Here is a 26,838-nt window from a genome sequence, read left to right as displayed (position 1 = left end):
TCTCCACTCTATAAATAAATAGATTAACTTTACACAGGGGATTGTGAAGAATTTTTTTTTTTTTTTTAAATTTATTAACGCCGATTATAGCGGCTTTTACAAAAGAATAACAATTGTTTTACTTATTATAAATACAGAATATACATAGATAAAAAAAATATAAATACAAAATACATAAAAGAGACAATAGAAATGGTTATTATAAATACAATGCAACAATGTGTATATATAAATATATAAACAATTAATTTACAATAAATCCCGGATAAACTAATACTTTAAAACTGTATTTGGTTATATTCAATCAGAGAAGCGCTGACATACAGTTTTAATTAAGTGGTGTTTGTATGAGGATAAACTAGCAATGTTTATAGATTCATCCAAAACATATTTATTAGAATTGTGAAGAAAATAATTTTCTGAAATCTAATAACCCCTTCAGTAATCATTTAAAAATTAAAAATGGAAAAAAAAACACCTTTTTTTTATCAATGAATTTTATTTACTCAAAATATATATCCTCATATAAAAGCCATTTCTGGCCCAAAATGGGAACTGAATATTGATGTTGTGGTGCATAGTGTGAAAAAATAATTAAAAATTTTCTTTAGTATGAATTCCGAATTCTGGCACATAATAGCCGCCCGAGTATACTCGGGCGTGGTCCTTAAGAGGTTAATAATGAAGAAGGAAATGAAAAAGGTACGAGGGTTGGGAAGGAATCTGGGGATCATGGACATATGAATCTATTTCTCACATATTAAGCTATTAAGCTACAGGAAATATAAGCCGAATTAAGAAACCTAAATTTTTCTGCATACTGATACCCAGGATCAAAGGCGGCTCTTGACTAAAATTGCCAGCAGTGCATTTCACTTATTGTACCTAGTATCTAATAGAGGTGTAGTAAATGAATTAATGGGGGTACTGCAATTCATTCACTCCACTAACTTATATTTGTAAAATTATACTACTCCGTCAGCATTCTCACAATCACTTTGAGAGTAAAGGACACGCAATTCCTTGCTGAAAATTTTTAAATACACCGCACACGAGTGCCAATTTGTGAATGTTATAGCGCTAACATTGTGAATTAGTATTTCTAAACGAATCCATTCCAGGCACATTGGATTACGCATTATTCGTAATCTTGCTTCGCGCATGCATCGATAGTGCACGGGATGAGATATATATCCGCATTGCTCCAACACATGATTTGCTGTTAGGAGTGTAATCTGTCTCTCCCATGTCACCGTTTCAGTGGGCCGAGTTCTCTTGATACCGCCCGACTCGTTTACGGTTGCGTGGAAGTCTTATACTAGAAGGTAGCTGAAATAATGACCTGGCGGGAATTTTGACTGGAGAGTACTTTCGTACATAGATGACTGGGGTACAGATGTCGTTGTAGGATATTCGAAGACTAAAGACAAGTAGTGCAATATAGAAATGAACATGACAACAGAACCGCCTCTGCCCGGTATATATATTTTTTGTTTTTAATTGAAATAATATCATCGGACAGCAAAATGACGCTGGTTTAAAACCTTTAGGGTACGTGCTTACGTAAAAAAAGATAAGTGTGATAGATAAAACAGTAAATAGATTGAATCTACCTTTCTCCATGAATGCGGTAGAAGTGTGAAGGTCTGAACGGGCACCTGCGGCCGGGCGTGCTGTAGCCCGAGATGGGGGGATGAAGGGAGTCGACCGAGGGCAACGAGGGGGGCGTACGTCTCCCGGAGGGCGGCCATCAACTGCAGGAGGTCGTTGCTCCTGAAATTACAGTTACAAGGTCAATATATTAGAGGTTAGTTGGTTGAGTTAGTTAGTCCTCTACTGCACTACTCGTACAAGTAACATTTTCCTAGTAGGGAGAATTCAAATACTGTCAGGTTAAGTGCTGTTAAACATATTTCTCACATTTTCTTACACTGTTGATGCATATTTTTTTATCATTTGTTAACGACTATTAATGAAACATAGTACAATTGTATATTCACAGTCCTCCTCACTAAGGGTTTCTGTTCTGAGGCCGAATGTAGGTTGTGTTGGTATTGATTCATAATTTTTATGAAGTTTGTAGATCTCTTCTTCAAGTACATATACTGATTTCCTCATCTCATGTTTGTAGACCTCATCTTCATGTTTATTGACTAGGTTGTACATATTTTATTTATTATAAAACATTGATACAATAGAATCCCGATAATTCGAAAAAACACGTAATTCGAAATTTTCGCCAAAAAAATATTACCAACAATTTTTTTAATACAAAATGGTGCTTTAATTCGAAATTTGTTAATTTGTAATTAGAAATTTATTTTTGTCTGCGAATGAAAATTTGTTAGTGTAATAAAATTCAGCTTTTGGGAAGATAAATCAAATAATTTCGTAAATCTGAATCTGACAGACAGCCGTCGCACCCAATAAAAGCAGTGAAATACCTTTTTACGTGGTTGTACGTCGTCCTAATTCGTATTACTATTTTGTAAATGTGAATAGATTTACACTTGAATGTCATATTTTTATCGACTAACTGAATTTAAAGAGCCAGCAGAAATATATCTTTGAATATCTGAGTTTAAAGGGCCGGCCGCAAAGGCAATCGAGTGCGAAATTTCGATTTACGCGGAAATATGTCGTCTGCAGGTTCTACCATTTTTCTTTATTTGAATAAATAGTATGGTTAGATAACATACCTGTTCAGGAAGGCCTCCAGCTGGTGCGTGATAAGTGCATGCGCATTGACAGCGGGAGGTGCGGCAGCGGGACGCAGGCGCAAGCGTCCCCCGGCCCACGAAACCGAGCAGCGGGCGCGTCCCTCGGGCCCCGCTCCAAGCACCAGGCGCCGGTAGTCATATGACACGATGGACACCTGAGACTCGGCCGTCTCTCGTTCTGCAACAATGGTTTACAATTCCGCCGGTAAATACCAAACATTCCTCCCATCCAAACTAAACAGTAATTTATTTTAAATTTTACCTAGAATTAGTTGACATAATATATTTATCTTTCCATTGGAAGTAATTTACAGAGTACATGATTAGTACATGATTTACAGAGATGAAATAATATACAGGAATAAGATACTTCATGTTGGGTACCTATGATATGTTTCCTTGTAATGTCTGCTAAGTGGTATGTTTATTCTTTAATTACCAGGTGACGTGTGTAGTATATAGGTGTGTGTGTGTGGCGTGTGTAATAGGGTGGATCGATTTTTTGTTTTTGTGTTTTTCTTAGCAGCGGGGTGTGGAATGGATGCTCTATGGGGATACCTTTAAAAGTCATTATGACAGCATTAAGATATTTTGAGTGCAAGTACTGCCCCAAGTCAATTCAAATTTAAAAAAAACAGCGAGAAACTAGAAAAAGAAGGGTTTAATCTTTGCTCAGTAAAAATAGTTAAAATATAAAAAAATTAACATTTCATTTACTAATAATATTATCTACTAATCAAAAAACAATAAAAGTACCATTGCTACACAAAAAATCACAAACAATGTTAAAAAATAAAGTCAAAAATCATAAAAGTTATTGTGTTTTAGAGTCCTTCTTCGAATTGAATACTGGCATTATGCGACAAGATTCTAGCTTGTTTTGTATCCACCCTTCACGTCTTTCAGGGCCGCAAACAGTAGAACATGATGCCGTTACCATTTTGATGCATCTTTCCGTGGCTTGCGTGTGACAGGGCATCAATCGGAACCTACACAAAATGTTGGATTCGATAATTTCGTGGTCTGCAATGGCATCAATTATTGTCTCGCTAGATATCAGTTTTGTAAGAGGTGGTTCTGATGGTTTTTCCCATTAGATCAAGTCAATATAGTCTGCTGCGTTTAAATTAAAATTAGGTAGCTTAAATACTCTTATTGGAGAGAACCCTGACCTAAGTTCTCGAATACTTTGAATCCGTCTCAGAGCCAACTCTCTAATTTGTTTTCGTTCGTCGTTTAACATACTAATAGGTATATTTTCGCTGTGTCCAAAATACCCGTTGCGTTGAATTACGGAATCGACCACCTTTTCCAAATGCTCTGGAAGGTAACGAGACAATTTTATGGTTTTGTGGAGGTGTCTCGCCCAGTAAACACACGAAGGTTGTGTTTTTATTTTAAACCACATCAGAGCATACACTCTTAGCACAAATTTAGTCAATAACACCTGATTTTCTGTCGGATTCTTGGTTGAAATGTAAAATCGGAGAATAGTTTTGGCTGTTGTTAACCAACGCGAATGACAGATTTTACCCGGGTTTCTTTTCGCTAAGTTTTCGTTACATTGTCTTTCGGCGATTGCTCGGCACATTTCTAATAAATAAAGCTGGTCTGTGCTAAGGTCGTCACGGGATTTTGTAATGTCCGGTAAGTTGCATTCTATTGCTTGAAATTATATTAAATTTTATATTAAAATTTTATTAAAATTATCACAGGAAGATGTTCACAGTTCTTGAGTAACTTTCCTAGTTGGCCGCTAAAGCTTCTAGGATCTGTTGTCGTTCCATCAAGGTATTCGAAAAGGTGTCTCAAACTTAACTCGTTAGCAAGTAACTGACAGACCAACCTCTGAAGTGGACGATAGAGCTTTCCTTCAAGAAGTCGAATAATGTCAGACTTAATTCCATTATTAACTGCTTTTCCGTCACATCCGATGCCTACAATGCACGCTAAATCAATGGATTTTGCCACAAAATATGCAAACAATTTGTGAGTTATTGTTTTAGCATCACCGAACTAAACGCCTATGTGGCAAATGTATTGTTTGCCAAGTTCTTTCAAAAGACTGATATGTTTTTCTCTCACAACTTTTCTGCATCCATCCTGCATGATTAATGTTTTATACTTTCGACCGTTAAACGATATGCAAATGCACGAATCAAAATGGGGCTGATTGATGGCAGTCAGTGTGGTCCTAGCGTGGTCCTCATTTGCAAGCAGCGATATCAAATAACGTCTGGCTGCGTCTTTTGAAATCATCCAGTTTTTTAAGGTAACTCTCACTATGTTTTCTACATTTTCATGGTTTAAGAATCGCCCGATATTTTTCATTGTAGTCCTTTATTCGCGCCAAAATTGTGAGATGTTCCACAATTGGTAAAGACGCTCGTTTCTAAATATTTTCTATTTTAGTAGCAACAATTTCACTAGTATCTCTTACCAAATCCTGGAATGGTTTTTCTGTGCTTTGCGAGACGTGAATAAAATATTTCATCATGTCTTCATAACTTGGTAACACACTAGCTGCTAATTACAATTGTTTACTGATGATTGCAATAACGCATGCAACACCCCCGCGGCCCCGCGTAACTGCGTGCGGGAATGCGCGGTGCGCAAGCGAGGCACGAAAATGGACTCAGCAATTTGTCAAATTTTCGCAGGAAAATAAATATTATCACATTTTTTTATTAATATTATTTAAGGCGCGGCAATTTTTATTCATTATGAAATATAAAAGAAAAAATTTAAGTATTAATATTGACACAAAACTGTTTTATAAAGGGACAATTTTTTACTAGATTTTAAATAATTTAACTGCTTTGGGGCAGTACTTGTATCAAAATTTTAAATTGATATTTTGTATGCTTAATTGTATGTACCTAGAGCATCTATTCCGCGCCCCGCGAAGTCTGATTTATAAAAAAAAAAAATTTCCATACAATGGCGATCCACCCTAGTGTGTAATGTATGTGTGAGTGTTTGTGTGCGTGTGTGTGTCTGTATGTATGCGCATTGAACAGTTTAAATTATTGACATGATGCCACGTTTGAATTTGAGCAGTGAATCTGAAAAAACGTCAATGTTAGAGTTAAGACAAATATTATTTAGAGTATGAAGAGCTCGGCTAATTGGCGAATTAGATGCTGCATTTGTTTTATAGTTAAACGTGTGGAAAATCACTGTAGGTCGTGTACGTCTCAAAGGTATGTTAAAGTTAATAAGGGATAGAAGTTCGGTACAGTCAATATCACTGTTTAAAATTCTGCAGTTTGTAATGCAGTAAAACAGTTTTTCGTAGGTTATGTCTCAATGTTGAGATGTATAAATACTAGTACTAACTACTACTGAAAGAATATTTTTATAGTAGTTTTAGAATAGATGTACACTAGATTTAAAATGTTAAATCTTATAACTAAATAAAATATACTTAAAAAATAAATAAAAAGTTACAGGAAATAAGAATCGAAGTTCTCATAACCCATCAAAAACAATTTCTAATATGTCTACGCGAACCAAGCAGAATTGAAGATACTCTCTTATCGCCCTGATGTTACGACCACCATTCAGAATTGAAAAGAATTACAATCCTCCAAACAGGGACTCAATTAAAAAAATCAAAGCACATAGACATATGAATATTAGTAGACCTGCCCTAAGTGATTAAAAGCGTATTATCCCCACTCCCCATACCGGTTCCATTGGAGCCGGCTGTGCTCGCGTATGGCCTCAAGTGAAATTTGAAAACGTGACGTCATCATTCTTGTGCAAACTATGGTCGAGGCATCATCGGTTCATTTTACGAAATAACACGGCAAAATGTTGACTTGTGCTATGAAAACTTGTAAAAATAGATGTGAAAAAGAGAATAAACCCAATTGTCGTATTACATTCCATATATAAGCATTATTTTACTTTATTTTGAGCATATTCACATCGTATAATATGGATCAGTTGTAGAAACATATACTATCACATCGAGATACGTCTGGACGCGAAACACAAAGCTGGTTGGTTGCTGGGAAGTAAATTATGAACATTTATAAAAGTGTCTTAACTAAATACGTAAACGAAATATTCGACTCTGAAAATAGAAGAAATTTATTTTGCTGAATTTGGACTTCGCAAATTTGTTCATAACGTGGCTAGTAATTTGCGCTCCCATGTAAAAATGTATATTCATTCAAAAGCAGATTTTACTTTTAAGAACTAAATGGTGATATTATAAACATTTTTTGTATATGCAGACGATACGGCGCTCGTAATATCGCACGAAGATCTGGTTACTGCAATGAACCTTATGCAACATGATTTTATTGCCCTACTGAAATGGTCGCATGATGCAGGCCTCTTTATAAACGCCAAAAAAACTAAAATTATGCACATCAGATCTCCACACGCCAGATGTAATGTAATTCCTTCATTATATACACACACATTTGACTGCATACATAAAAATGTTGCACAGCCCTGTTCATGTGAAACCATTGATTTTGTCAAAAGTTATGTATATTTGGGTGTTACTATTGACTGCTACATGAAATGGGATGTACAAATTGCTAATGTTTGTAAACGTCTACGAGCTATTGTGGGTAGGATTTATAAAATAAAATATTTCGTGCCTATAAGTACTTTAAAGTTAATCTACTTATCTCTGGCTGAATCCACTATACGTTATGGAATTACTTCTTGGGGACATTCTTGTAAAACTAATGTAAGCTATATACAAACATTACAAAACTCCATTATAAAATTGTTAATCCATAAATATGACAATCAACACAGAAGTAACATTAAATTAATATACAAGTCTCTGAATATTTTACCTGTCAGAGGATTATTGTTTTATAATATTGTAAGTCAACATGTTATATTGTCTGATTCATTGTATAGGGAAAGAGTTTGCCATAAACATAACACAAGATTCACTCAAAATGAAGGACTGGTAGTTCCGAAATGTACTAATAAATATGGTGAAAGAACTTTAAACTATATAGTACCCAAAATGTTTAACTTATTACCAATGACAATTAAAAATAATAACATGTATACTGCTAATGTTAAATATAATTTAAGGAAATGGTTATTGGATAATAATGATCTATACTGATGCCCCTGAAATGGAATTCATATTCTTAGAAAATGGAAAAACAATTATTTTGTAATACCTGACTACCTACCTCTATTTATGAAACTATTGATGTACTTGTTGATAATACTAATTTGTTCATACATTTATTTTTACTTGCTTATTATATAAGGCTTTTATGCTGCTATTTAAACTTTTCTGCAATGTAACCAATTTATGTAATTATGTACCGTTCAAATTGTATCTTATGAATGTATAAATGTTGTCTCTATGTCCCTGCTGACAAACTACATAAGTAGTTTAGCGGGTTTAAATGTGAATAAATAAAAAAAAAAAATAATAATGCGAGATGCCTATATACTGTCAGATTGATTTATTGACGAATCACAGTCAGCTTTACCCCCTTCGTTCTTCAACAGTTGATTTTACCCCTCACCTTTAATTTCTAGTCTATATATTATATGTCTGTGTCAAAGCACCATATCACATTCAAAATGGCCATCATTTCAAGTGTCATTGTATCACAATAATAACGGGACTTCATTGTCCATAATTATGTAACATTAATCAATAAAAATTTAAAACCTGCGGGTTCCCTCAGGGTGTAGTGATGTATCAGCTCATGCAGATGCACCACGGTGGTCCAGTCGGCGAGGAGCGCTTCCGCGGCCCTCGCAGCGCCCTCGGCGCACATCTCGTACTGGAAGTAGACGCAACGACGCATCCCTGGAACAACAAGGAGCTAAGATCAGTTAAACATAAATTATATAATTTACATTAGAAAGTCGGATTTCAAAAAAATTATTTCAGGTGTAATTTGAACCGACATTGAAAGAAATCAGGTTTAACATTTCTGGTAAGGAATCCGTTAGTTCCATTCCGTGACCATGTATATATATTTTAAGGGCTTTTATACGGGAATAGTTTATAAAATTATAAACATTTTTACATATTACCTGAATACAGTTAAGGATTCAATACTGGACGATAAGAAGTACATATTTTGGTAGTTAGTCCCAGAATTGAGGCACTGAAAAAATAATCCCAGAAAAATTAATCTGGTATTGGAGAAAACTTAAAAATAAAATTCAAAAGTAACGGAATGAAAAGCATAAAAATTATAAAAAGGTTGGCGAAAATGCACACACACAAAATTACAAAGATGTTTGTTTTTACAAAAAAAGAAATTTATGCTTTAGAATGAGAAAGAACAATCACCCAACTCCTAGTCATAACACTACTTCCAATGCGCACCTTCCTTTGACACAGCATAGATTAACATACCTTGCTCTTTGGGATGCGAGCTCTGCAGGGGAGTGGCGTGGAACACCAACTCGGCTGTCCAGACGCGTGCCTGGTTGCGGGGCTGAACACGCACGCATGCAGCCAGCAGGCGGCGTTGGAGCACCTGCGCAGGGCCCGGGGCCGCCCCCGCGGGACAGGGGAGCGCCACGAGGCGCAGCGCAGGGCCCCCGCCTGCCTCCACTTGCAGGCCCCCATGGCAGACGCCCCGCAACGAGAGCTGGGGAAAACATATTCATTATTTGTAATTTGCAATTAATCTGCAGTGGAAGACTAAAGATGCGTGGAGAAACTAGTCTCATTTACGAAAACGAAAACACATCTAAAAGCCGTGATGTTAAAACAAGAACTAGAAGTTACTATATTACAAGACTTGAAATGGGAACCGCAAATCGGTGGGATTGTCAACAGAGCAAATTCAATAACATACTAAATCAGGAAAGTCTTCCTTGATCTACCACCGGACATGACGTTAAAATTATACAAAATATTTGTGAAATCTTTCCTGGAATATGCTTTTCAAATATGAACTCCATGTTTTGCAAAAGATATAATATAGGTCTAATAGAGAGTTCAGATATGATTCACAAAAATATCAATAGTTTTGAAAGACCGGCAATATGAAGATAGACTCAAAGAACTAAGATTACCAACACTCAAAGAAAAAAGAGAAAGGGGTCACTTGATTGAGACTTTTAAAATTTTATTTGGACATTTTAAATTCAAATGTAAATCTCCATGTACACTTAACAACAATTTTAGGAAACCTGGAACAAACTTCCACAAGATGTTATCAATGTTACAGATATAAATCAATTTAAAGCTCGGTTGGTTCTCATTTAGAGAGAGGAAAGGATTGACTTATTGTGCTGCTCATTAACTAATAATTTAATTTATAATTCACCTCTTGTGCCAGATAGACAAAGGGGATCCTTTCATCCGCAGCAGCCACCACATGAGCCAATTCCGGTAGAAAGTATGCAGGATGCTTTCCTCTAACTGATCTTCCTACGGCCACCGCTTTTCTCTTGTTCGATGTGCCAGCTGTTAAAAATAAGAAGATAACAGATAAATTTATATAATTAAATTCCAAACGAACATCTAATTGACTTAGATTCTGTAGGTCCCAAAGACTTCAATGGGCTGGACATGTAGAAAAAATGCCAAATGAGAGAATACCAAAAATTATGACTAGGCATTGACTATTATTGTTAGCGATTATTGAATACAACTGTTGGAATTGCCGACGTTGATGCGAACACTCAGACCTTTCTTCCACAGGAATTGTGTACTCTTGTTCCGCACAGTTTGTACAAGTCGAGACCTTCATCGCCACCACCTCTCGAAACGTCAAAACTGGCTTTCATAACCTCATTCACAACTGTTGTAGTTTTGGGGGATATATCTCACCAGGAGGGTCCACGGTGGTGAAGGGCCCATGCGTCAGCACGAAGGTGTCGAACTGCACCAGCGAGCCTAGCTTCAGGAAGGCTCCGATGGAGATGCCGCCCTCCGTCTCCATTGGATCCTCCTCCTCAGGCCCACAGCGCCTCACGGAGCCCAGGTAGAAGGACAGGTTCACGCCGTTGGGCTCCTTGGGTGTCATCTCCACCACCTAGACCAACAAATAATTTCATTTTAGCACTGGCGTAAAGACAAAACATGTGGTTTCGTAATATATATGGCTGATACAGCATAGTTCCAGAGTGTCCTGGGCGGCCGCCTGCTGGAAGAAGGGACCTATCTATCACTTCGGCTTTGAGTCACATAAAAAGTTCACTTAAAATTTGTATTATTATTATGCAAAAGTTTTTGATGTGAAAACGTTTTTAAAAAGGCCCCCATTGGAAGGTCCCGCCAGAGTAAGCAATGAAAAGCTTTTGTTGTTGCTAAATATTTAAATTTATCTTGTGGCCCAAGGGTTGTGACGCCAAGTGGCATGTATATTCTAAAATATACCATTATCCGTTGCCTGTTATCATCGAGCGGTGAGCGGGTCAGATAAGAGCCTCAAAATTCACTCTGTGCGATCAAAGAATCAGTCATACGTCCGCATTTACAAAAAAGTTACTGAGTTATTCGTGAATCATCGTGTAGATCTTGAGGTGCTCTAAAAATTAAGCTGAGCAGAAAAATATTAAAATTATTGACAGAAAAATTGTGTCAGGTGACAAAACATTATAAAATTGCTCGTTTCAGATAACATGAATTAAATTTCACTACCTTGTGCTTAATTTAATGTCATTGTAAGATTCACCAAAACAAAATAAATGAATTCTTCACAGCGACGAACGAAAGACGAAAAACAAAAGACCCTAATTTTTGGTGCCTGTGCCTAAGTCTGAAATAAAACTTGTAGTTAGGTTGTGTATTAATATCCACTCGGTCATAAATATGTATTAGTTTTAAGTCACTAGTTATAAATCTAAGTAATCACTCATTGCTAGCCATAATTGTAAGTCACTACATAGTTATAAATCTTAACCGTAAGTCATTAGTTACTTGTCTAAGTGATAGGTTAGAGGTTAATCAAATTAAGTTGTAAAGCTCCCTTGAGGTGATTTTTCCACGAAAATAACGCCATAGAAATGATCCAACCATTATTATTACTAGGCAGATTAGTTATTAGAATATTTACCAGAATGTGGTTGGCGTGACGGTGCAGAGTGATGTAGATGCGGTGCGGAGAGAGCTGGTGGAGTGGATGGCTCGGTGGACAGAGCAGTGGAAGTCGCTCCGTGGCTGCGGCCGGCAGGTGCTGAAGAGTCTTCTCACAGCGACGGGCAGTCAGGTAATACCTGGGTAAACATAAACATTCATAAAAGAGTTAAGGTATTTATTGAAGAACAAGTTTGGAAGGACCGCCTTCTGTTAACTTGGTCATATCCTACAGATTAAAAAGATATCCTGTGAATGTGTTTATTTAACAAATGTACACTTCCAGTATTAATAGTCGGAGGGCAAACATAGACTAGCCAAGAGTGTTGTGCAGGAGTCAGACTATGGTCATGGTTCCATACTAAACTGAAGAATTTACTTTAGAATTGGCGAGAACGATTCGAATTAGTGAAGAAATGACAACATGTTGATCAAGCAGTGTGTATTTATCACAGACATAGGAATTAATAGACGAGAAGATAATGGAGAGGGGTAAAATCAACTGTTGAAGAACGAAGGGGGTGAAGCTGACTGTGATTCGTCAATAAATCAATCTGACAGTAAATAGGCATCTCGCATTATATAATATCACCATTAACTTCTTAAAAGTAAAATCTGCTTTTGAATGAATAGACATTTTTACATGGGAGCGCAAATTACTCGCCACGTTATGAACAAATTTGCGAAGACAAATTCGGTAAAAAAATTCGGTTCTATTTTCAGAGTCGAATATTTCGTTTAAGTATTTAGTTAACCCCTCCGACTTTTCGCGAACTTGAAGCTAAGATGTCTTTACCGAAATGTCAATTTCACGAAAACGTTGTGTTATTACCGCCTCACAATCAAAGCTGTATAAATGAAACATTACTGAACGGAGCCGAATAGTAAAAACTGTTTTAGAAAGGTTACAAAATAGGCTTTCAAATTGTTGTATCATAAATAAATATTAACATTTGTAAATATTTAAATTTAGAATGGAAACATGAAAAAATTGTAAAAATGACTCACCTGTAATGTTTTATGTAAAAACGATACTAAAATCACGGATAATGTAAAAAAAAAACACTTATTTCATCGTACAAATGTACAATAAACAATTCTGTCACTTCACTTTTTGACCATTTCATACAAAATATATTTTTAAAAAAATAATTAAACGTGCGAGGCGGGTCGGCACGTCAAACGGCTTTCTTGGCGTCGTTTTACGATTTGGCGGGTAAAATTTGCTTCCACTGAGTAGGTCTTTTTACGGGTTTCTATGGATAACTTTGAATAGAGATGTGAAGCTTCATTCAATACGAATATTCTACTTTTTGTTTTAGGGATGTCACTAGAAGAATAACGGAGTTATGACGATTTTTGTGGAAACACACGCGTTGACGTGTAAACACGCTTATTGTACTTGACTGCTATCGTTATTTTATCGTGTATATCTGCTTACGTTGCTGACCGGTTAAGACACTTTTATAAATGTTCATAATTTACTTCCCAGCAACCAACCAGCTTTGTGTTTCGCGTCCAGACGTTTCTCGATGTGATAGTATATTATGTTTCTACAACTGATCCATATTATACGATGTGAATATGCTTAAAATAAAGTAAAATAATGCTTATATATGGAATGTAATACGACAATTGGGTTTATTCTCTTTTTCACATCTATTTTTACAAGTTTTCATAGCACAAGTCAACATTTTGCCGTGTTATTTCGTAAAATGAACCGATGATGCCTCGACCATAGTTTGCACAAGAATGATGACGTCACGTTTTCAAATTTCACTTGAGGCCATACGCGAGCACAGCCGGCTCCAATGGAACCGGTATGGGGAGTGGGGATAATACGCTTTTAATCACTTAGGGCAGGTCTACTAATATTCATATGTCTATGGTATTTATTGACTAAATAACATAGATTGATAGACAATAACTAAAATTATCTAGCATGAAATGATTTCCCCTCTATCACAGCTTGTGAGGTTGGCCCTTTTTGAACTCTGCAGTTATGTTAGCAGTAATAGAAATTATTCCAAATTCCATTGGCCTCCGTTGAACTCGACCGCCACAGTCAGTCGGCGATCATCGCTCATCTTGGATGCTGGCCACTGGTGGTCGAAAACCCGGAAAATTCCTCATTTCATCATATTTTGGCAACTTGCTTCTTGAACTCGGCGCAGTGTCATAAAAATTTTCGCAGTACTGCAAGTGTATTTGTTCAAGTTTATTGATTCCACAGTTATGACAAAAATGGCTACCATACAAAGAACAAAGCTAAGTTGACTGTTGGAATCACAGTATTATTGGATAGAGTCCTTAGTTCGGAAAGTACATAGTAGCGCAGGAAACAGCACTAGGCACTGACACCAGCAAGTAACACACGTACCTTAGGTCCCTGAGGAGGGGCGCAATCCTCGTTCTGTCCGAGGCGGCCAGCGCCAGGGGAAGCGCGGGGGCCACGGGCGCGCGAGGGTGCTGCGGCACGTGGCAGCGCAGAGAGCCGCAATGTACGCCCACGGCCACTAGCAGCTGCTCGGCACGCAGGCACGGCACCAGTAAAGAGCAAGACAGCACGCACGGCGACCCTGAGCCCAGAGTGCATTCCACCTAAACAATTAAATAAAATTATCAAAATGAGTTTGAAACCTGAATGTAGTGTGTTGGCATCTACATTCCCCGATATACTTATAATTTATGCTGGCCATTTGAAAACACTCTCAAAATAAAAACAAACAGGCCTCTCTTAGAATGTGCTGTCCAAATATTGAGTACATATTTTGCGAAAGATATAGATCTAACAGAGAGGGTACAAACACGATTCACAAAAATAGAGCTTTGAAAGACCAGCAATATGAAGATAGACTCAAGGAACTAAAATTACCAAAATTAAAAGAAAGAAGAGAAATAAATGACTTGTTGAGACTGTCCAAATTTTATGTGGACATTACAGTTGTCCTGGTATTCAAGAAATCTTCCCCACCAACACTAAAAAAATTAACAAAACACCTTTGCATCCAATCCTAGGAAACACTTCCTTGCAAATAGAGTAGTGGAAGCATGGAACAAACTTCCACAACATGTCATCGATGCTACTAATATAAACACTGCATTGCAAATAGAGTAGTGGAAGCATGGAACAAACTTCCACAACATGTCATCGATACTACTAATATAAACAATTCCTTGCAAATAGAATGGTGGAAGCACGGAACAAACTTCCATAACATGTCATCGATGCTACTAATATAAACACTTCCTTGCAAATAGAGTAGTGGAAGCATGTAACAAACTTCCACAACATGTCATCGATACTACTAATATAAACACTTCCTTGCAAATAGAGTAGTGGAAGCAGGGAACAAACTTCCAAAACATGTCATCGATGCTACTAATATAAATCAATTTAATACTCAATTGGATTCTCATTTGGAGAAATGAGAGAACAGACTTATTGTGAAATTGTATATGAACGCATCAGCAGAACAGAATGCGGCCTGTTCATTAACTAATAATAATACATCAACAGCCGCCCTCTGTGGTCGAGAGGTGAGGCTCTCAACTAGCAAGCTAAAGGTCGCATCTACTGCGTACGGTACTTTCAGCATCACAGCATACCCCAATTGGTTGGGAAAGTTAGGACTTTTGTGTGGTTCCACATAAAAAATTTAAAAATCAATCAGGCAAAATGTTACTAACCCCCATATCGGTGAGCACGGTTTTCAGATCTTGCAGACGCGCCCGGCTGCGGACGTGGATGGTGGTGACCAGCAGGCGCTCCATGGACAGCTGCGGCTGGTGCAGCGCCTTGGCGGCGGCGGACTCCTGGGCCACGCCCAGCTGCGGCACGTGCCCCGCCACCAGAGGTCGCCCGGCGGCTGCGGCATCTGCTTGGACGGAGACGCGGTAGCCCAATTCGCAGCCCAGCTCTCTGGGGAAAGAATAAGTTCAATAAAAACTCTATAACTACTGGAACTTATTTAGCCACATTTTGGTCAGTTTGAAAACGCCTGCGAGCGCACGCTGGTCAAAAAGTGGGCAATTTGAAGAGATATTTTAAAACATTTATTGGAATTATTTCGTAAGCTTGTTAAAAAAGACATGCTCACCTCCAGTAGGAGACGGTCAGCTTGCGCCCCGGCACGTACTGATCCACCTGCACGTGGCGCCCCAGGCGGTCTCGCGCTAGCCGCAGCGTCTGCGTGTAGAGCAGTTCCAGCTGCAGCGAGCGGCAGAAGTAGGACAGCACAGCCAGGAGTGCATGGAGGCCAGAGCCAGAGGCGGCCAGACGAGCTTGGGCAACGCCCCGGATGTACGCCACTTGACGAGGATGGACTAGCGCTTTGCCCTCTGAAAAATAAAAATATTCACTAGAAGTTACATATTTAGTTTTAACTCTCGGTAATAGTAATCTACCATAAGTAGTTTCCCCACAATAGCTTTTTATATTTGAGAAATTACTTTCGATAATAAAATAAATTATGATCGATATTGCTAGCGTGTTCCGGAAACACGACCGATTTAGAATGCATGGGCTACGAACTTTCGAGACATTTTGAGAGGCACAATTAATTGCGCAAGGTAAACGATACCGGCTGCCGGCTGTCTACGAGCTACCTACGTCGAACGATGACCGGGAGACGTCCGAGCGACCTATCTACGTCAATACATTGCGAGATTGACTAGGTACATTACGCACATTCGCTAGAAGGTTCTAGCCAATTGCCTAGGCGTACTCCCAGCACGATCGAAGGATCGAGACTGAGTTTACCAGCGGTCTTGCAAAGTTACTACCGCCGTCGGCTTGACTATATAAATAGGCCCGACGCAGCGAGTATTCAGTATTCAGACAACTCGCTCGCATGCTCGTAACCTTGACCCAGATCGCTCGCATTCCGCGCTAAAATATCACAGTGCTTTCTCTTGTTCAATGTATCTTTAAAGATACGCTGGCGTTTAAGAGGTTTGACCACTTTATTTAGTACACATTATGTCAACTAGCTTACTAACTAGTTGAGAGAGAAATGGAGTGAAATTAAGGTAACAATAAGGTTCAGTGTGATGATCAGATATTGGATTATAAAACACTGTTCTATGTTAATTGCTTAAAAATGAACTATTTCACTCTCTCCCTGGTCCAAAGGTTACATACGATCGGAAATGAATTTAGCTCTGTTGAGACAATTATTATACAGTAAAAGACCATTCATTTGAAATTCACAAAACATCAAAAGCCAAATTCTGAATTAACAAATTTCTACGTAATTCGAAATTAAAAAAATAAAAATTTTGCTTCGGTAAGTATTAAGTAAATAAGTGAGGAAACGAAGGAGAGCCTTTAGAGAAGGGGGATTGGAGAGGAGAGATGAGACCTGGGAAGACACATTGAGGAACCAGAAGACCCTCATTATCTATCCATAGACAACCATGAACGGGTGACTGTTAAAGGAATGAGGTAAAATAGGAGATAGTACAATGGGCCTATGACCTAGTGTGCTCACGGAAACTATATGTAAACCGTCTCTGCTCTTTTAAAAATTAAATAAGCAGTAATTCAAGATATTCCCATGTTAATCAAATTTTCATAGTCCTAAGTAAATTCATAAAAATGCTATATATTTCCGCGTAAATCGAAATTTGACAGCCGATAACCGTAGCATTTGGCCCACATAATTAAATTCGTAGAAGCAAGACATATTTCTGAAAAAATAGAATTTTCGGGACCCATTACCCAGATTTGCCCATCACTTTCAGATATTTGAAGTAAATTCATAAAAATACAACATATTCCAGCATAAATTGAAAATTCGCAGACGCAGGTGGCAGGCTCTGGTCAGATTAAGTTTTCAATAAATTTCGAATTACAAATTAATACCTCAAAAAAAACATTTATGAAAAAAAATTCCTGGGTATTTTTTTGTTAAAAATTGCGAATTGGTTGTTTTTTCTGGGTTTGAATTAACATCGTTTTATTGTAAAGAGAATATTTTCCTACCTCCAATCTCCGTATCCTGGACCAAGATGGCCACATCCAATAGTCTCCAGGGAAGATTGGGGGCATCCCCCATCACCGTAAGTGACACGCTGAACTCCTGCCCCACCTGGAAGGTGACGCGCCCATTTTCCACCTGGGGAACAACACCAATCGTTAAGTATTATTGTACTTCAACACATTATTAACTCGACCTTTAAAAAGTGATACAGTCATTAAAAGTGATGAAACAAAAACTACGTTTAATTAATTTAATGTAACCTATTTAACCTAGTTTTCGTTTCATGACTAGTGGTGTAACACTTTTTGTAGGTGTGTTGAATTGTCATTTTGATGATATACCCGGTCACCGTTAAAAAGGTATCCCATGTCAAGTTACATAATATTTTTTACCTTGAAGGTTCTCATGTTCTCGGGAAGGGCACAGGCCACCAGGCGCTGGCGAATGACGTGGTTTAGGGCCTTCAGTGTGGCGCGCTTCTCCGCCGCGCTCAGTCCCTCCGGCGGCACCAGGCGCTCCCGGATGCAGGCCGGCAACCGGGCGTACGTGCCTTGCGTGAGCACCTCCACGGCCGCTGGAATGTGAAATGTTGGCAACCTGCAAATATACACACAAATAAGTACGTAAGATAATTTGGAACGCAGAAATGGGTACTACTATGGATGACTTAGCAAAGGTGGCTGGGATCATAGGGTGAGGTTTGCCCAGATCTTGACAGCGGAGAGAGGCCGGTCGAGGGAGATCCTTGTATCGCAGTGGGAAGGATGGATTCATACGCGAAACTCGAGCAGAACACCCGTTCACAGTTGATGTTGGATTCATGAAAATGGGTCATTTCTTTGAGTCAATTGTGTGTTAGTCGGCTCGCACATCGAACGAGCTAGGGGCAACTGTTTTTCCTCCTTCACTAACCTCTTGTGTATCGCCGTATCCAAAAGACATAATAAAAATAAAATAAAATTTCTCTGAGCTGAATGGAATACATTCTGGGAAAACTACCGAGGGAAATTATTTTACTCAGAGTCCCCTCCATGACATAAATTGAATTATAATATCGGTAAAACAGATTCAGCATACTAGCCTGGCGTGCACCAGGGTTTCACGAGCCATGCGCGCCAGCATATCGGCCGTGTCCACAAACAGCAGCGCCTGCTTGTCGAGGAAGGCCATGATGTGTGCGGAGCGGTCCACCTTGGAGGCACTTCCCGCCCACTTGACGAGAGCCAAGAGACGCACAAACAGTTGGCGGGTGCGTGCCGACAGCTTGTAGATCTCCACCTTGCGCTCCATGTCCGTCTTGCGGGGCAAACTGAAACAGAAAAACATTGATTTTGTTATATTTTTATTTATGTACCTTTTTTTCCTAAGGGGACTGCCACTGAAGAGATAAATTGAACGTATTATGCAGAAAGCAGGCAGTCAACAATTTTGATAAGATATTGTTGACATCCGACGGAGTAAGGTCAATTGAAGCGTTGGGTGGAAAAGAGGCGTTATTGACATAACAACCATTTTTCTATTATTAGCTTAAACGGTAGTCTGGACCCAGTTTTACCACCTGACAAAAGCTAATTTCAATCAAACATACATAGAAATCTCTATGCGTATCAAAATACAGCAATGAAGCACACCGTTTATCCGTCCACCGCGAAAAATCTTTCGGCGGTGCGCCCGAAATATAACCAGTGGGACCGTAACATCAGCAGATACAGTATTTTATTAAAAAATGTGGACACTATAGAAACAACTGAACAATATCTGCAAATCATGTTTGCTGCGAGAAAAAATCTCAACCCTTTTTCTGTCTTAATGGCAAGTTAAATGAGAAAAGATTCGAGTGTTGCATTGCGAAAAAATTTTCAAAAACTCCCAATGCGAAAAATCCCATCCAAACAATATGTCATTCTGAAATACTTACCAGAAAGTGGTAATATTTTAAGATCGAAATTTTTTTCCAGTACAGGTAGATGTACAGTTTGCATTTAAAAAAACTTGTTATTATCAAAAGAGCAACTAAATCGAACCAAAGTGCCAGTTGCTGGCATAAAGCATGAGAAAAAAACAGATGTGTTGTCACTCAAACCATTCTTAAAACCAGAGAATGCAGAATGGTTTAAGCGTTGTAATGTAGTAAGTGTTCAAAGATGGTTTGAAAGGCAGATATGTAAATACAAATGCTAGAGGGAGTGTGCTAGTATCAAAAAATCGATAATAATTAAGCGAAAATGGAGAAAATGTTTAATAAAACATGACTCGTATGAAATAGAGCAAAAATCTCTCAACAAATGCTTTCGTTGAATTTAAAGATACACTGTGAATTTTTTCATTCCTATAACATATTAAATAACAGAAAAAAACATGTTTTTAATAATTTTCAGAGCTTACTTTGCAATTTTTTTCTATGGGGGGGATTTAATATAATTAACATTACGGCATAACAAATGTATAGATATTATAATAAAAAATAACATTTTTAATGATTTAAACAGAAATAAACTCTTATTTTGTATGATTTGCTTTTATTAACTGATAAGAAGTACATTTGTTATACACTCGCTTTGCAATGTCACAGAAGAGAAAAAGGAGTACATATATTCTACCTACAACAAGGTCAAGTTAGAGTTACTACAAAAGGGCGGGAAATTTAAATCCATCAATTTTTTTTTTGGAACTTAAAGAGTTATAAGAAACTACTTATAAATCGATAGAAATTGGGTATGCGGGGGCTTAAGAGGAAGCTACAAGCTCAAAAATGTGTATATTCTTGGTATACCCTATATTGTAGGTAATAGGCATTAAAATCGCTTGACAAACGGAGTCTAGAAACGTTTGATTTCAAGCACAAAACTGGTTTTTATTTATTTTGTCTTGTTTAGTTGCTAACTTCACATTTCTTTTTGAACTGGTCTGCTTTAAATTACTTCGAAATTTGGCTAATTTGATTATGCGTTCCGTATTTGCTTTGGTAAATTGATATTTCGATTAAAAATATTCCTCTGATAGGTATTACTGCTTTTCATTGCGTGACCGATTGATATTTGTCAAATCAACCAGATTATTAACAAAGTCCGCGATCTCCGTCTTAATACGATAGTAATATGTTCCTAATTCTGGGGGTCGGGCGGTTTAAAAATCTATCAGCCACTTATACTGCGATATTAAGGCCGGTATACGGTATACAATTTCTAAATTTGTTCTTATTAGTGGCAGGAGTGGTTTAAATCGTAGAAGAACAGGGACGCCAGAGGAATACTTAACACAATATCTCTGCACCACAATGAAATACGGAGTCAAATTATAGTGGATGAAATGTAGTTTTTTTACCGCAACATAGTGAATGATGGAAGACGTCGGGGACGCCATAGAAAGACATTAGCAATAGCTAAACATTGCGTGGTCTACTAGTATTAAATAAAATATTGTAAAAGAAGCATTTCTAGGGGTCGAAATTTTAAATTTATTAATGACAAATATTGAAGACAATATTAGTGATTTCTAAACGAAAATCTGAAACAGAAAAATCAGAAAAGGAAACGGTCACATCTGGGACTCGAACCCAGGACCCTTGTCTTTCCGTGACAGTGCTCTACCAACTGAGCTAATGGGACCCTATTCCCCTCGGTCACTTTTTCAGATTTTCGTTTAGAAATCACTAATATTGTCTTCAATATTTAAATATTACAATTTGAGGTTTTACTCAATAAAGTTATTCCGAAAAATAAATAATTTTTTTTTTTTTTTTTTTTTTATTAACGACAATTATAATTACAAAGTTAAGTATATTATTCGCAGTCCTCCTCACTAGGTATTCCTGTTCCGAGGCGGACTGTAGGTTTTTGTATAGGTGTAGATCGTGATTTCCTTGTTAATTTCTACAAAAAAAAATTGTCTTCACATTTGTTCAGTTCATAATTTTATTGATTTCCTCATCTTCATGTTTACTTAGCCATAATTTGATGTTGTTTTTAAATTTTTGTGTCTCCGTTGTGTTTTTTAGTTCAATTGGCAGGGCATTATATAGTTTTGTAGCATGGAAATGATGATTTTTCTGGCCAAAAGACGTATTTAATTTTGGGATGTTCAATAGTTTTGAAGATTTCTTCCTTGTAATATAGTTGTGTTGGTCAGCAGGGTACTCATATTTTTCTGTAAATTTGATTAGAGCATTTTTTGAGTATAGTTTTATTATACTGAACACTTTAAAATTTTTAAAAATGTCTTTTGATGGAGTTCTTATGGGTACTTTAAGGATTATTTTTATTATTGCTTTTTGAGTTTTAATAAGCTGCTTCATGTGGATGTTTGAGGCAGATCCCCATCCAATAATTCCATATTCTATGCGTGATTGACAGAGAGCATAGTATACCTTATATAAATCATTTATACTTAGTACATTGCGTATATTTCTAAAGTAGTATATAAGTTTTGTGAGTTTCTTTGTAATACTATTTATGTGGGAGTCCCATCGAAGATTTTCATCAATTTCAATGCCGAGATATTTTATACTTCTAGAGTGTATTATGGTGGGGCAGTGGCATGATTGCGTTTCGTTTTTTCCTTGACAATCATGTAATTTTAGAGCATAATCCTCAGCTGGTTGTCCTCTAGCCGTTATAGAAAACGTTAAATATTTAGTTTTGTTAACATTAAGTGTGAGTGAGTTTTGCATAAGCCATTTTTGCAGAAGGATAAGCCCGTTTTCAGCTTGTTTGTAGGTGGTTATCCAATCACTTTCATTAAATAAAATGACAGTGTCGTCGGCAAAACTAATGATTTTTCCGTTGGTGTGTAAGTTGCAGATATCATTTATATATATCAGAAATAATAAAGGTCCTAGGACACTTCCTTGCGGTACACCGTAATTGATTGGGAGAGGTTTACTTTTACACTTATCAATTTTAATACACTGTGAACGTTCTGACATGTAACTTATCAGTAGATTTAGAGTTGTGTTTGACATCCCAATTGTTTTAAGTTTCTTGAAAAGGATTTTATGGTCTATCGTGTCAAAGGCCTTTTGCAGGTCTATAAAAATTGCCAAAGATTTATTTCCCTGGTCTAAGCTTTTTGTGATCGTATGTATGATATCGTCTATGGCGTCGGCAGTACTCAAGTTTTTTCTAAAACCGTACTGAGATTTCGATATTAGGTTATTATCTTCTAGGTACATCATAAGTTGTTTTTTTAGTACTTTTTCCAATATTTTAGAAAAGGTACTGAGAAGGCTTATTGGTCGATAGTTATTGATATCATTTTTACATCCTTGTTTATAAATAGGTATAACAGTAGCTTCTTTAAGGGATGTGGGAAATACGCTTTTAGCTATAGATAGATTGATAAGGTGTGTCAGCGGGAAGGTAATTTCTTCACTGAGATGTTTTATTGCATTGGTTGAGATTACATCATCCCCTGATGACACATTTGGTTTTAGGGAAGTAATTATGTTTTTGATTTCGTCAGCGGTTATTTGTTTGAAATTAAGTTCTCTTTCCAGATTTCGAGCTTCATTTGGTTTGTCTGCATCATTTTTAACACGTAATGTAATTTGTTTGGCTAATTTTGATCCAACATTCGTAAAAAAATCATTAACATGATCAAGAATTTTGTCAGGGTTTTCGGCATATAGAGTGGGAACCTTGTTTATGTTCAGTTCATCGATTTTTGATGTATTACTGGTGGATTTAGAATTCGTGAGTTCATTTATGATTTGCCACATTTTTCTGGGATTATCGTTACATGCTTCTATTTTATTTTTATAATAGGACTCTTTTGTGGTGTTTATGATGTTTTTGCAGATGTTTCTATAACTTTTATAGTATCGTAGCTTGTGTATATCATAAGGATTTTGTTTAAGTTTTTTATGTAATTCGTCTCTTTTTCGTATGCAGTTTATAATATTCTGTGAGATCCAAGGCTTTATGTGTATATTCTTGTGTGAAATTTTCTTCGTAGTTTTTTTGGTATTGGACACTATGTTATGTTGGATTATATCAATGAAGCTATTCCACGCATCATTTGTGTTGTCAATATTTTGAATTTTTTCCCATTCAGTACTTTGCAAATTATGCTTAACGGCATTCCAGTTGGTTTCTGTTTTTTCAATTATCGACGGTCTATTTTGAATTTTCCTTGCTTTGTTTTGGTTTATTGCTAGGATTGTTGTAAAATGATCAGTTATTGTTGATTCGTATATGACAGATTGCGTATGTTTTTTAGTTTTACTCATTATATGGTCAATGCAGGTTTTGGAATTTTCAACTTTTCGAGTGGGTTCATTTATAAGACTTTTAAGACCATGAGAGGCTAATGTCTGCAGATATTCATTTTTTTGGGGGTGACCGTTATCGAGAATATTTATATTTAGATCTCCAATAAGAAAAACATTTTTAGTTTCTTTTTGTAGAGAGAGTACCTCATCCAAGGAATTAATAAAAGGATCCAAATTGTAAGATGAAGGTGATCGATAGATTGCTAGTATAGTTGATTCATTTCCAATTTTAATTTTTAGACAATTGGCATTTATTATTGTGGTTTCCTTCACTTCAGCTTTTATTTCATTTTTTACGTAGACAATTACGCCATCATTTTGTTTATTACTAATTAAGGTTGAGTAGGTAGTATATCCAGCAATCTCCATGGGTGAAGATTTCTTATTAATCCAACATTCAGTGAGAATTATGATGTCAAAGCGAAGTCCGATAGATTTTAGTAGAATTTGCAATTCATCGAAATTTTTATTTATGCTTCTTATATTTGTATGTAGAATTTTGAAGTAATTATTTAAAGTTGTTAAAATCTTTGGTTCAGAAGTAATTATTGTGGTATTCATTTTAGCAAACTTAATTATTAAGTGGATGGTAACGTTTTTTTTTTTTAAATATTTATTTTATATTAAATTATTTTCACTATATCATCTAAGTGCTTAATGTAGATAATTTTTTCATTTTGTTGTTTCCTCAGCATAACTTTACCTTGTTTATACCAAACAAATTGGTAATTTTTTTCTTTGGCTATTTGTTTAGATTTCCAAAGAATTTCTTTGTGGTACGGGGTTAAATCTTCCCCAATGAAGATTGGAGATGTAGTCAGATCCTTGATTTCTTCATAATTTATCTCTTTCTTCTTTTCAAGGAGGGAATCTCTTTGTCTTTTTTCGCAAAAGGTAACAAGAAGCTTAGAAGCATTATTAATGACAATTTGCGTTCTACAATAAATCGACCGTTTGTAATTTAAATGTAAACCCAACAAAATGCTTATTTAATCATTTTTATATTTTATTTTATCTATTATCATATTTACATTTGTAGGGATTTTTTTAATATAATTAATTATCATTAACTCACAAAAGACGCCAAAAACAAAGTCGCCTTTAAAATCATGAAACTGATTTCTTTAATGGCCTATATTTTATAATTTAAAAACAAATAAATAAAATAGCTCTCATGTGTACTGGATATATATACATATATTTGCTACACATTTTGATTAAAAAAATATTTTCCAGTTTGGTTGGGTATTTTGGACTCAAATCCAAATTTAAGTTTTGTGTGAAAAGGGCTGCGCAGCCGTTTCACTTAACAGCTCCTTGCATTTAACTTGTAGGAATATTATTATAGGAAAAATGTTCACTTTACGTCGAAAAGTCGTGTAACATTTTGTTTGTAAGGTGAACACCGCACAGTGGGACTATGGAATCCCTAAGTAAGGTTACAGGGAGTGGGGAAGTGAGGAGGAAGGGTGGGAAGTACCGGGCTATTCAGTTCTAGTCACCAAACACGGCTACTGCCATTTCAAGCAAATGAGCTTAGATTCAGAATGGTTGTCTTTCCCAGTGCGATAATGAGAGTATCTATCACTCTGATTCGTATATAAACAGAAACACTACTTACAGCTCTGCAAGTACTGTGAGCTCATGGTAAGTTCTTTGAACGATGAAATCTATCAGCATCGCCAAAGATATGGACCCTCCTCGAGCCCCCCCTCCTTCCGACACGGGGGCGCATCCCTCAATAGAAACAGGCACCATTATATCCGCAGGGACTATTCACAGCTCGCCACTGTTACATATTCGATCTATTAGATGTTAACTTCACTGATTCGACGTGTTCAACGGCGTTTGTTTCGATATTTATAGAGAAATTTATAAGATTGGGGGCACATAACCAAATAACATCCGACAAAACTTGAGATTGTTTGATTTTAGATTTTGACAAGTCGAAGTTGGGGGCATAGACTAGAATATTTTGACTACTTTCGCGACTACATTTTTTTCTTCGTGGCAAGAAAAATTAAGTACTTACCTAATTGCGATGGATAATTTATATATTTTATTTTTATTTTAATAAAGAACTAAATGGAAACCTTTTTTAAACATTTAAAGGATTAAAAAAGGAACAACAAATAGTTAAAGCTGGTTTTGTATTTTGGTTTTATAAAAAATTGAAAAGATCCAAAAAAAAAGATTAAACCAACATATGTTTTACGTTTTCTTTATTATCATACATTTATTGGTTGTTAAACTAATATTAGATCGCATATTTTTTTCCGTCTTTTTCTCTTTATTACTTATTATTTAAAAGATATTACCATTGTTTAAATTGTACCGAAATGAAGCATAAAGCTAATGATAACAGTAGTTGTTAACATATTGTAAATTAAAAGTAAATATTATTGTTAAATTAGAGGAAAATTCATACTTCTTAGAATGATAGGATTTCATCGGAAATGTGATTAAATTGGAAAATACATATCACATCTTTCATGCCTTGCCAATCGTTCTGTCAATACACACATCTCCAAAAAGTCGTTATATTTTTGTCGGCTTTTCAGACACTAGGTTATTGTAAAGTATTTTATTTGGTTGTCATAACTTACAATCTAATATTTCATAAAGTGCCTTAATGAATTCTTATTTTAAATAAATAACGTTACTCAGCGGTATTGCTTAAAAGTGTGGTCCTTAAAATGAAGTGCTTTTGGCAAAACGAACGAACGCTCGGCGATAATCTGCTATTGTTTTGAAAAAAATAACATTGAAAATGATTTATTTCAAGTAGGTACTGAAATATTTTTTCAATCGTGATGTTTA

At 36.5% G+C, this 26,838-nt stretch overlaps 1 protein-coding gene across 1 annotated transcript in view; it reads right to left on the bottom strand.

The window, feature by feature from the left end:
* The window catches only part of MED14 (mediator complex subunit 14), a 38,425-nt gene extending 12,457 nt beyond the window's left edge, over window positions 1-25,968 (bottom strand). Inside the window, exons 1-14 of the mRNA XM_089643476.1 lie at window positions 25,640-25,968; window positions 18,832-19,059; window positions 18,143-18,347; window positions 17,753-17,885; window positions 15,867-16,107; window positions 15,457-15,688; window positions 14,147-14,367; window positions 11,747-11,906; window positions 10,519-10,723; window positions 10,013-10,152; window positions 9,091-9,328; window positions 8,392-8,532; window positions 2,700-2,898; window positions 1,614-1,773 (exon numbers count right to left, since the gene is read on the bottom strand). Of these exons, the coding sequence (XP_089499602.1) occupies window positions 1,614-1,773; window positions 2,700-2,898; window positions 8,392-8,532; window positions 9,091-9,328; window positions 10,013-10,152; window positions 10,519-10,723; window positions 11,747-11,906; window positions 14,147-14,367; window positions 15,457-15,688; window positions 15,867-16,107; window positions 17,753-17,885; window positions 18,143-18,347; window positions 18,832-19,059; window positions 25,640-25,776 (2,640 nt within the window). The 5' untranslated portion in view covers window positions 25,777-25,968. The remainder of the gene's footprint in view (window positions 1-1,613; window positions 1,774-2,699; window positions 2,899-8,391; window positions 8,533-9,090; window positions 9,329-10,012; window positions 10,153-10,518; window positions 10,724-11,746; window positions 11,907-14,146; window positions 14,368-15,456; window positions 15,689-15,866; window positions 16,108-17,752; window positions 17,886-18,142; window positions 18,348-18,831; window positions 19,060-25,639) is intronic.
* Between the last annotated feature and the right edge of the window lie 870 nt (window positions 25,969-26,838).

The sequence above is a fragment of the Hesperophylax consimilis genome, chromosome 19, assembly GCF_061612785.1.
Source record: "Hesperophylax consimilis isolate HC1 chromosome 19, BYU_Hcon_1.0, whole genome shotgun sequence".
NCBI lineage: Eukaryota > Metazoa > Arthropoda > Insecta > Trichoptera > Limnephilidae > Hesperophylax > Hesperophylax consimilis.
Note: the sequence above shows the minus strand (reverse complement) of the source record. Positions and strands in the feature narration are given on the sequence as shown.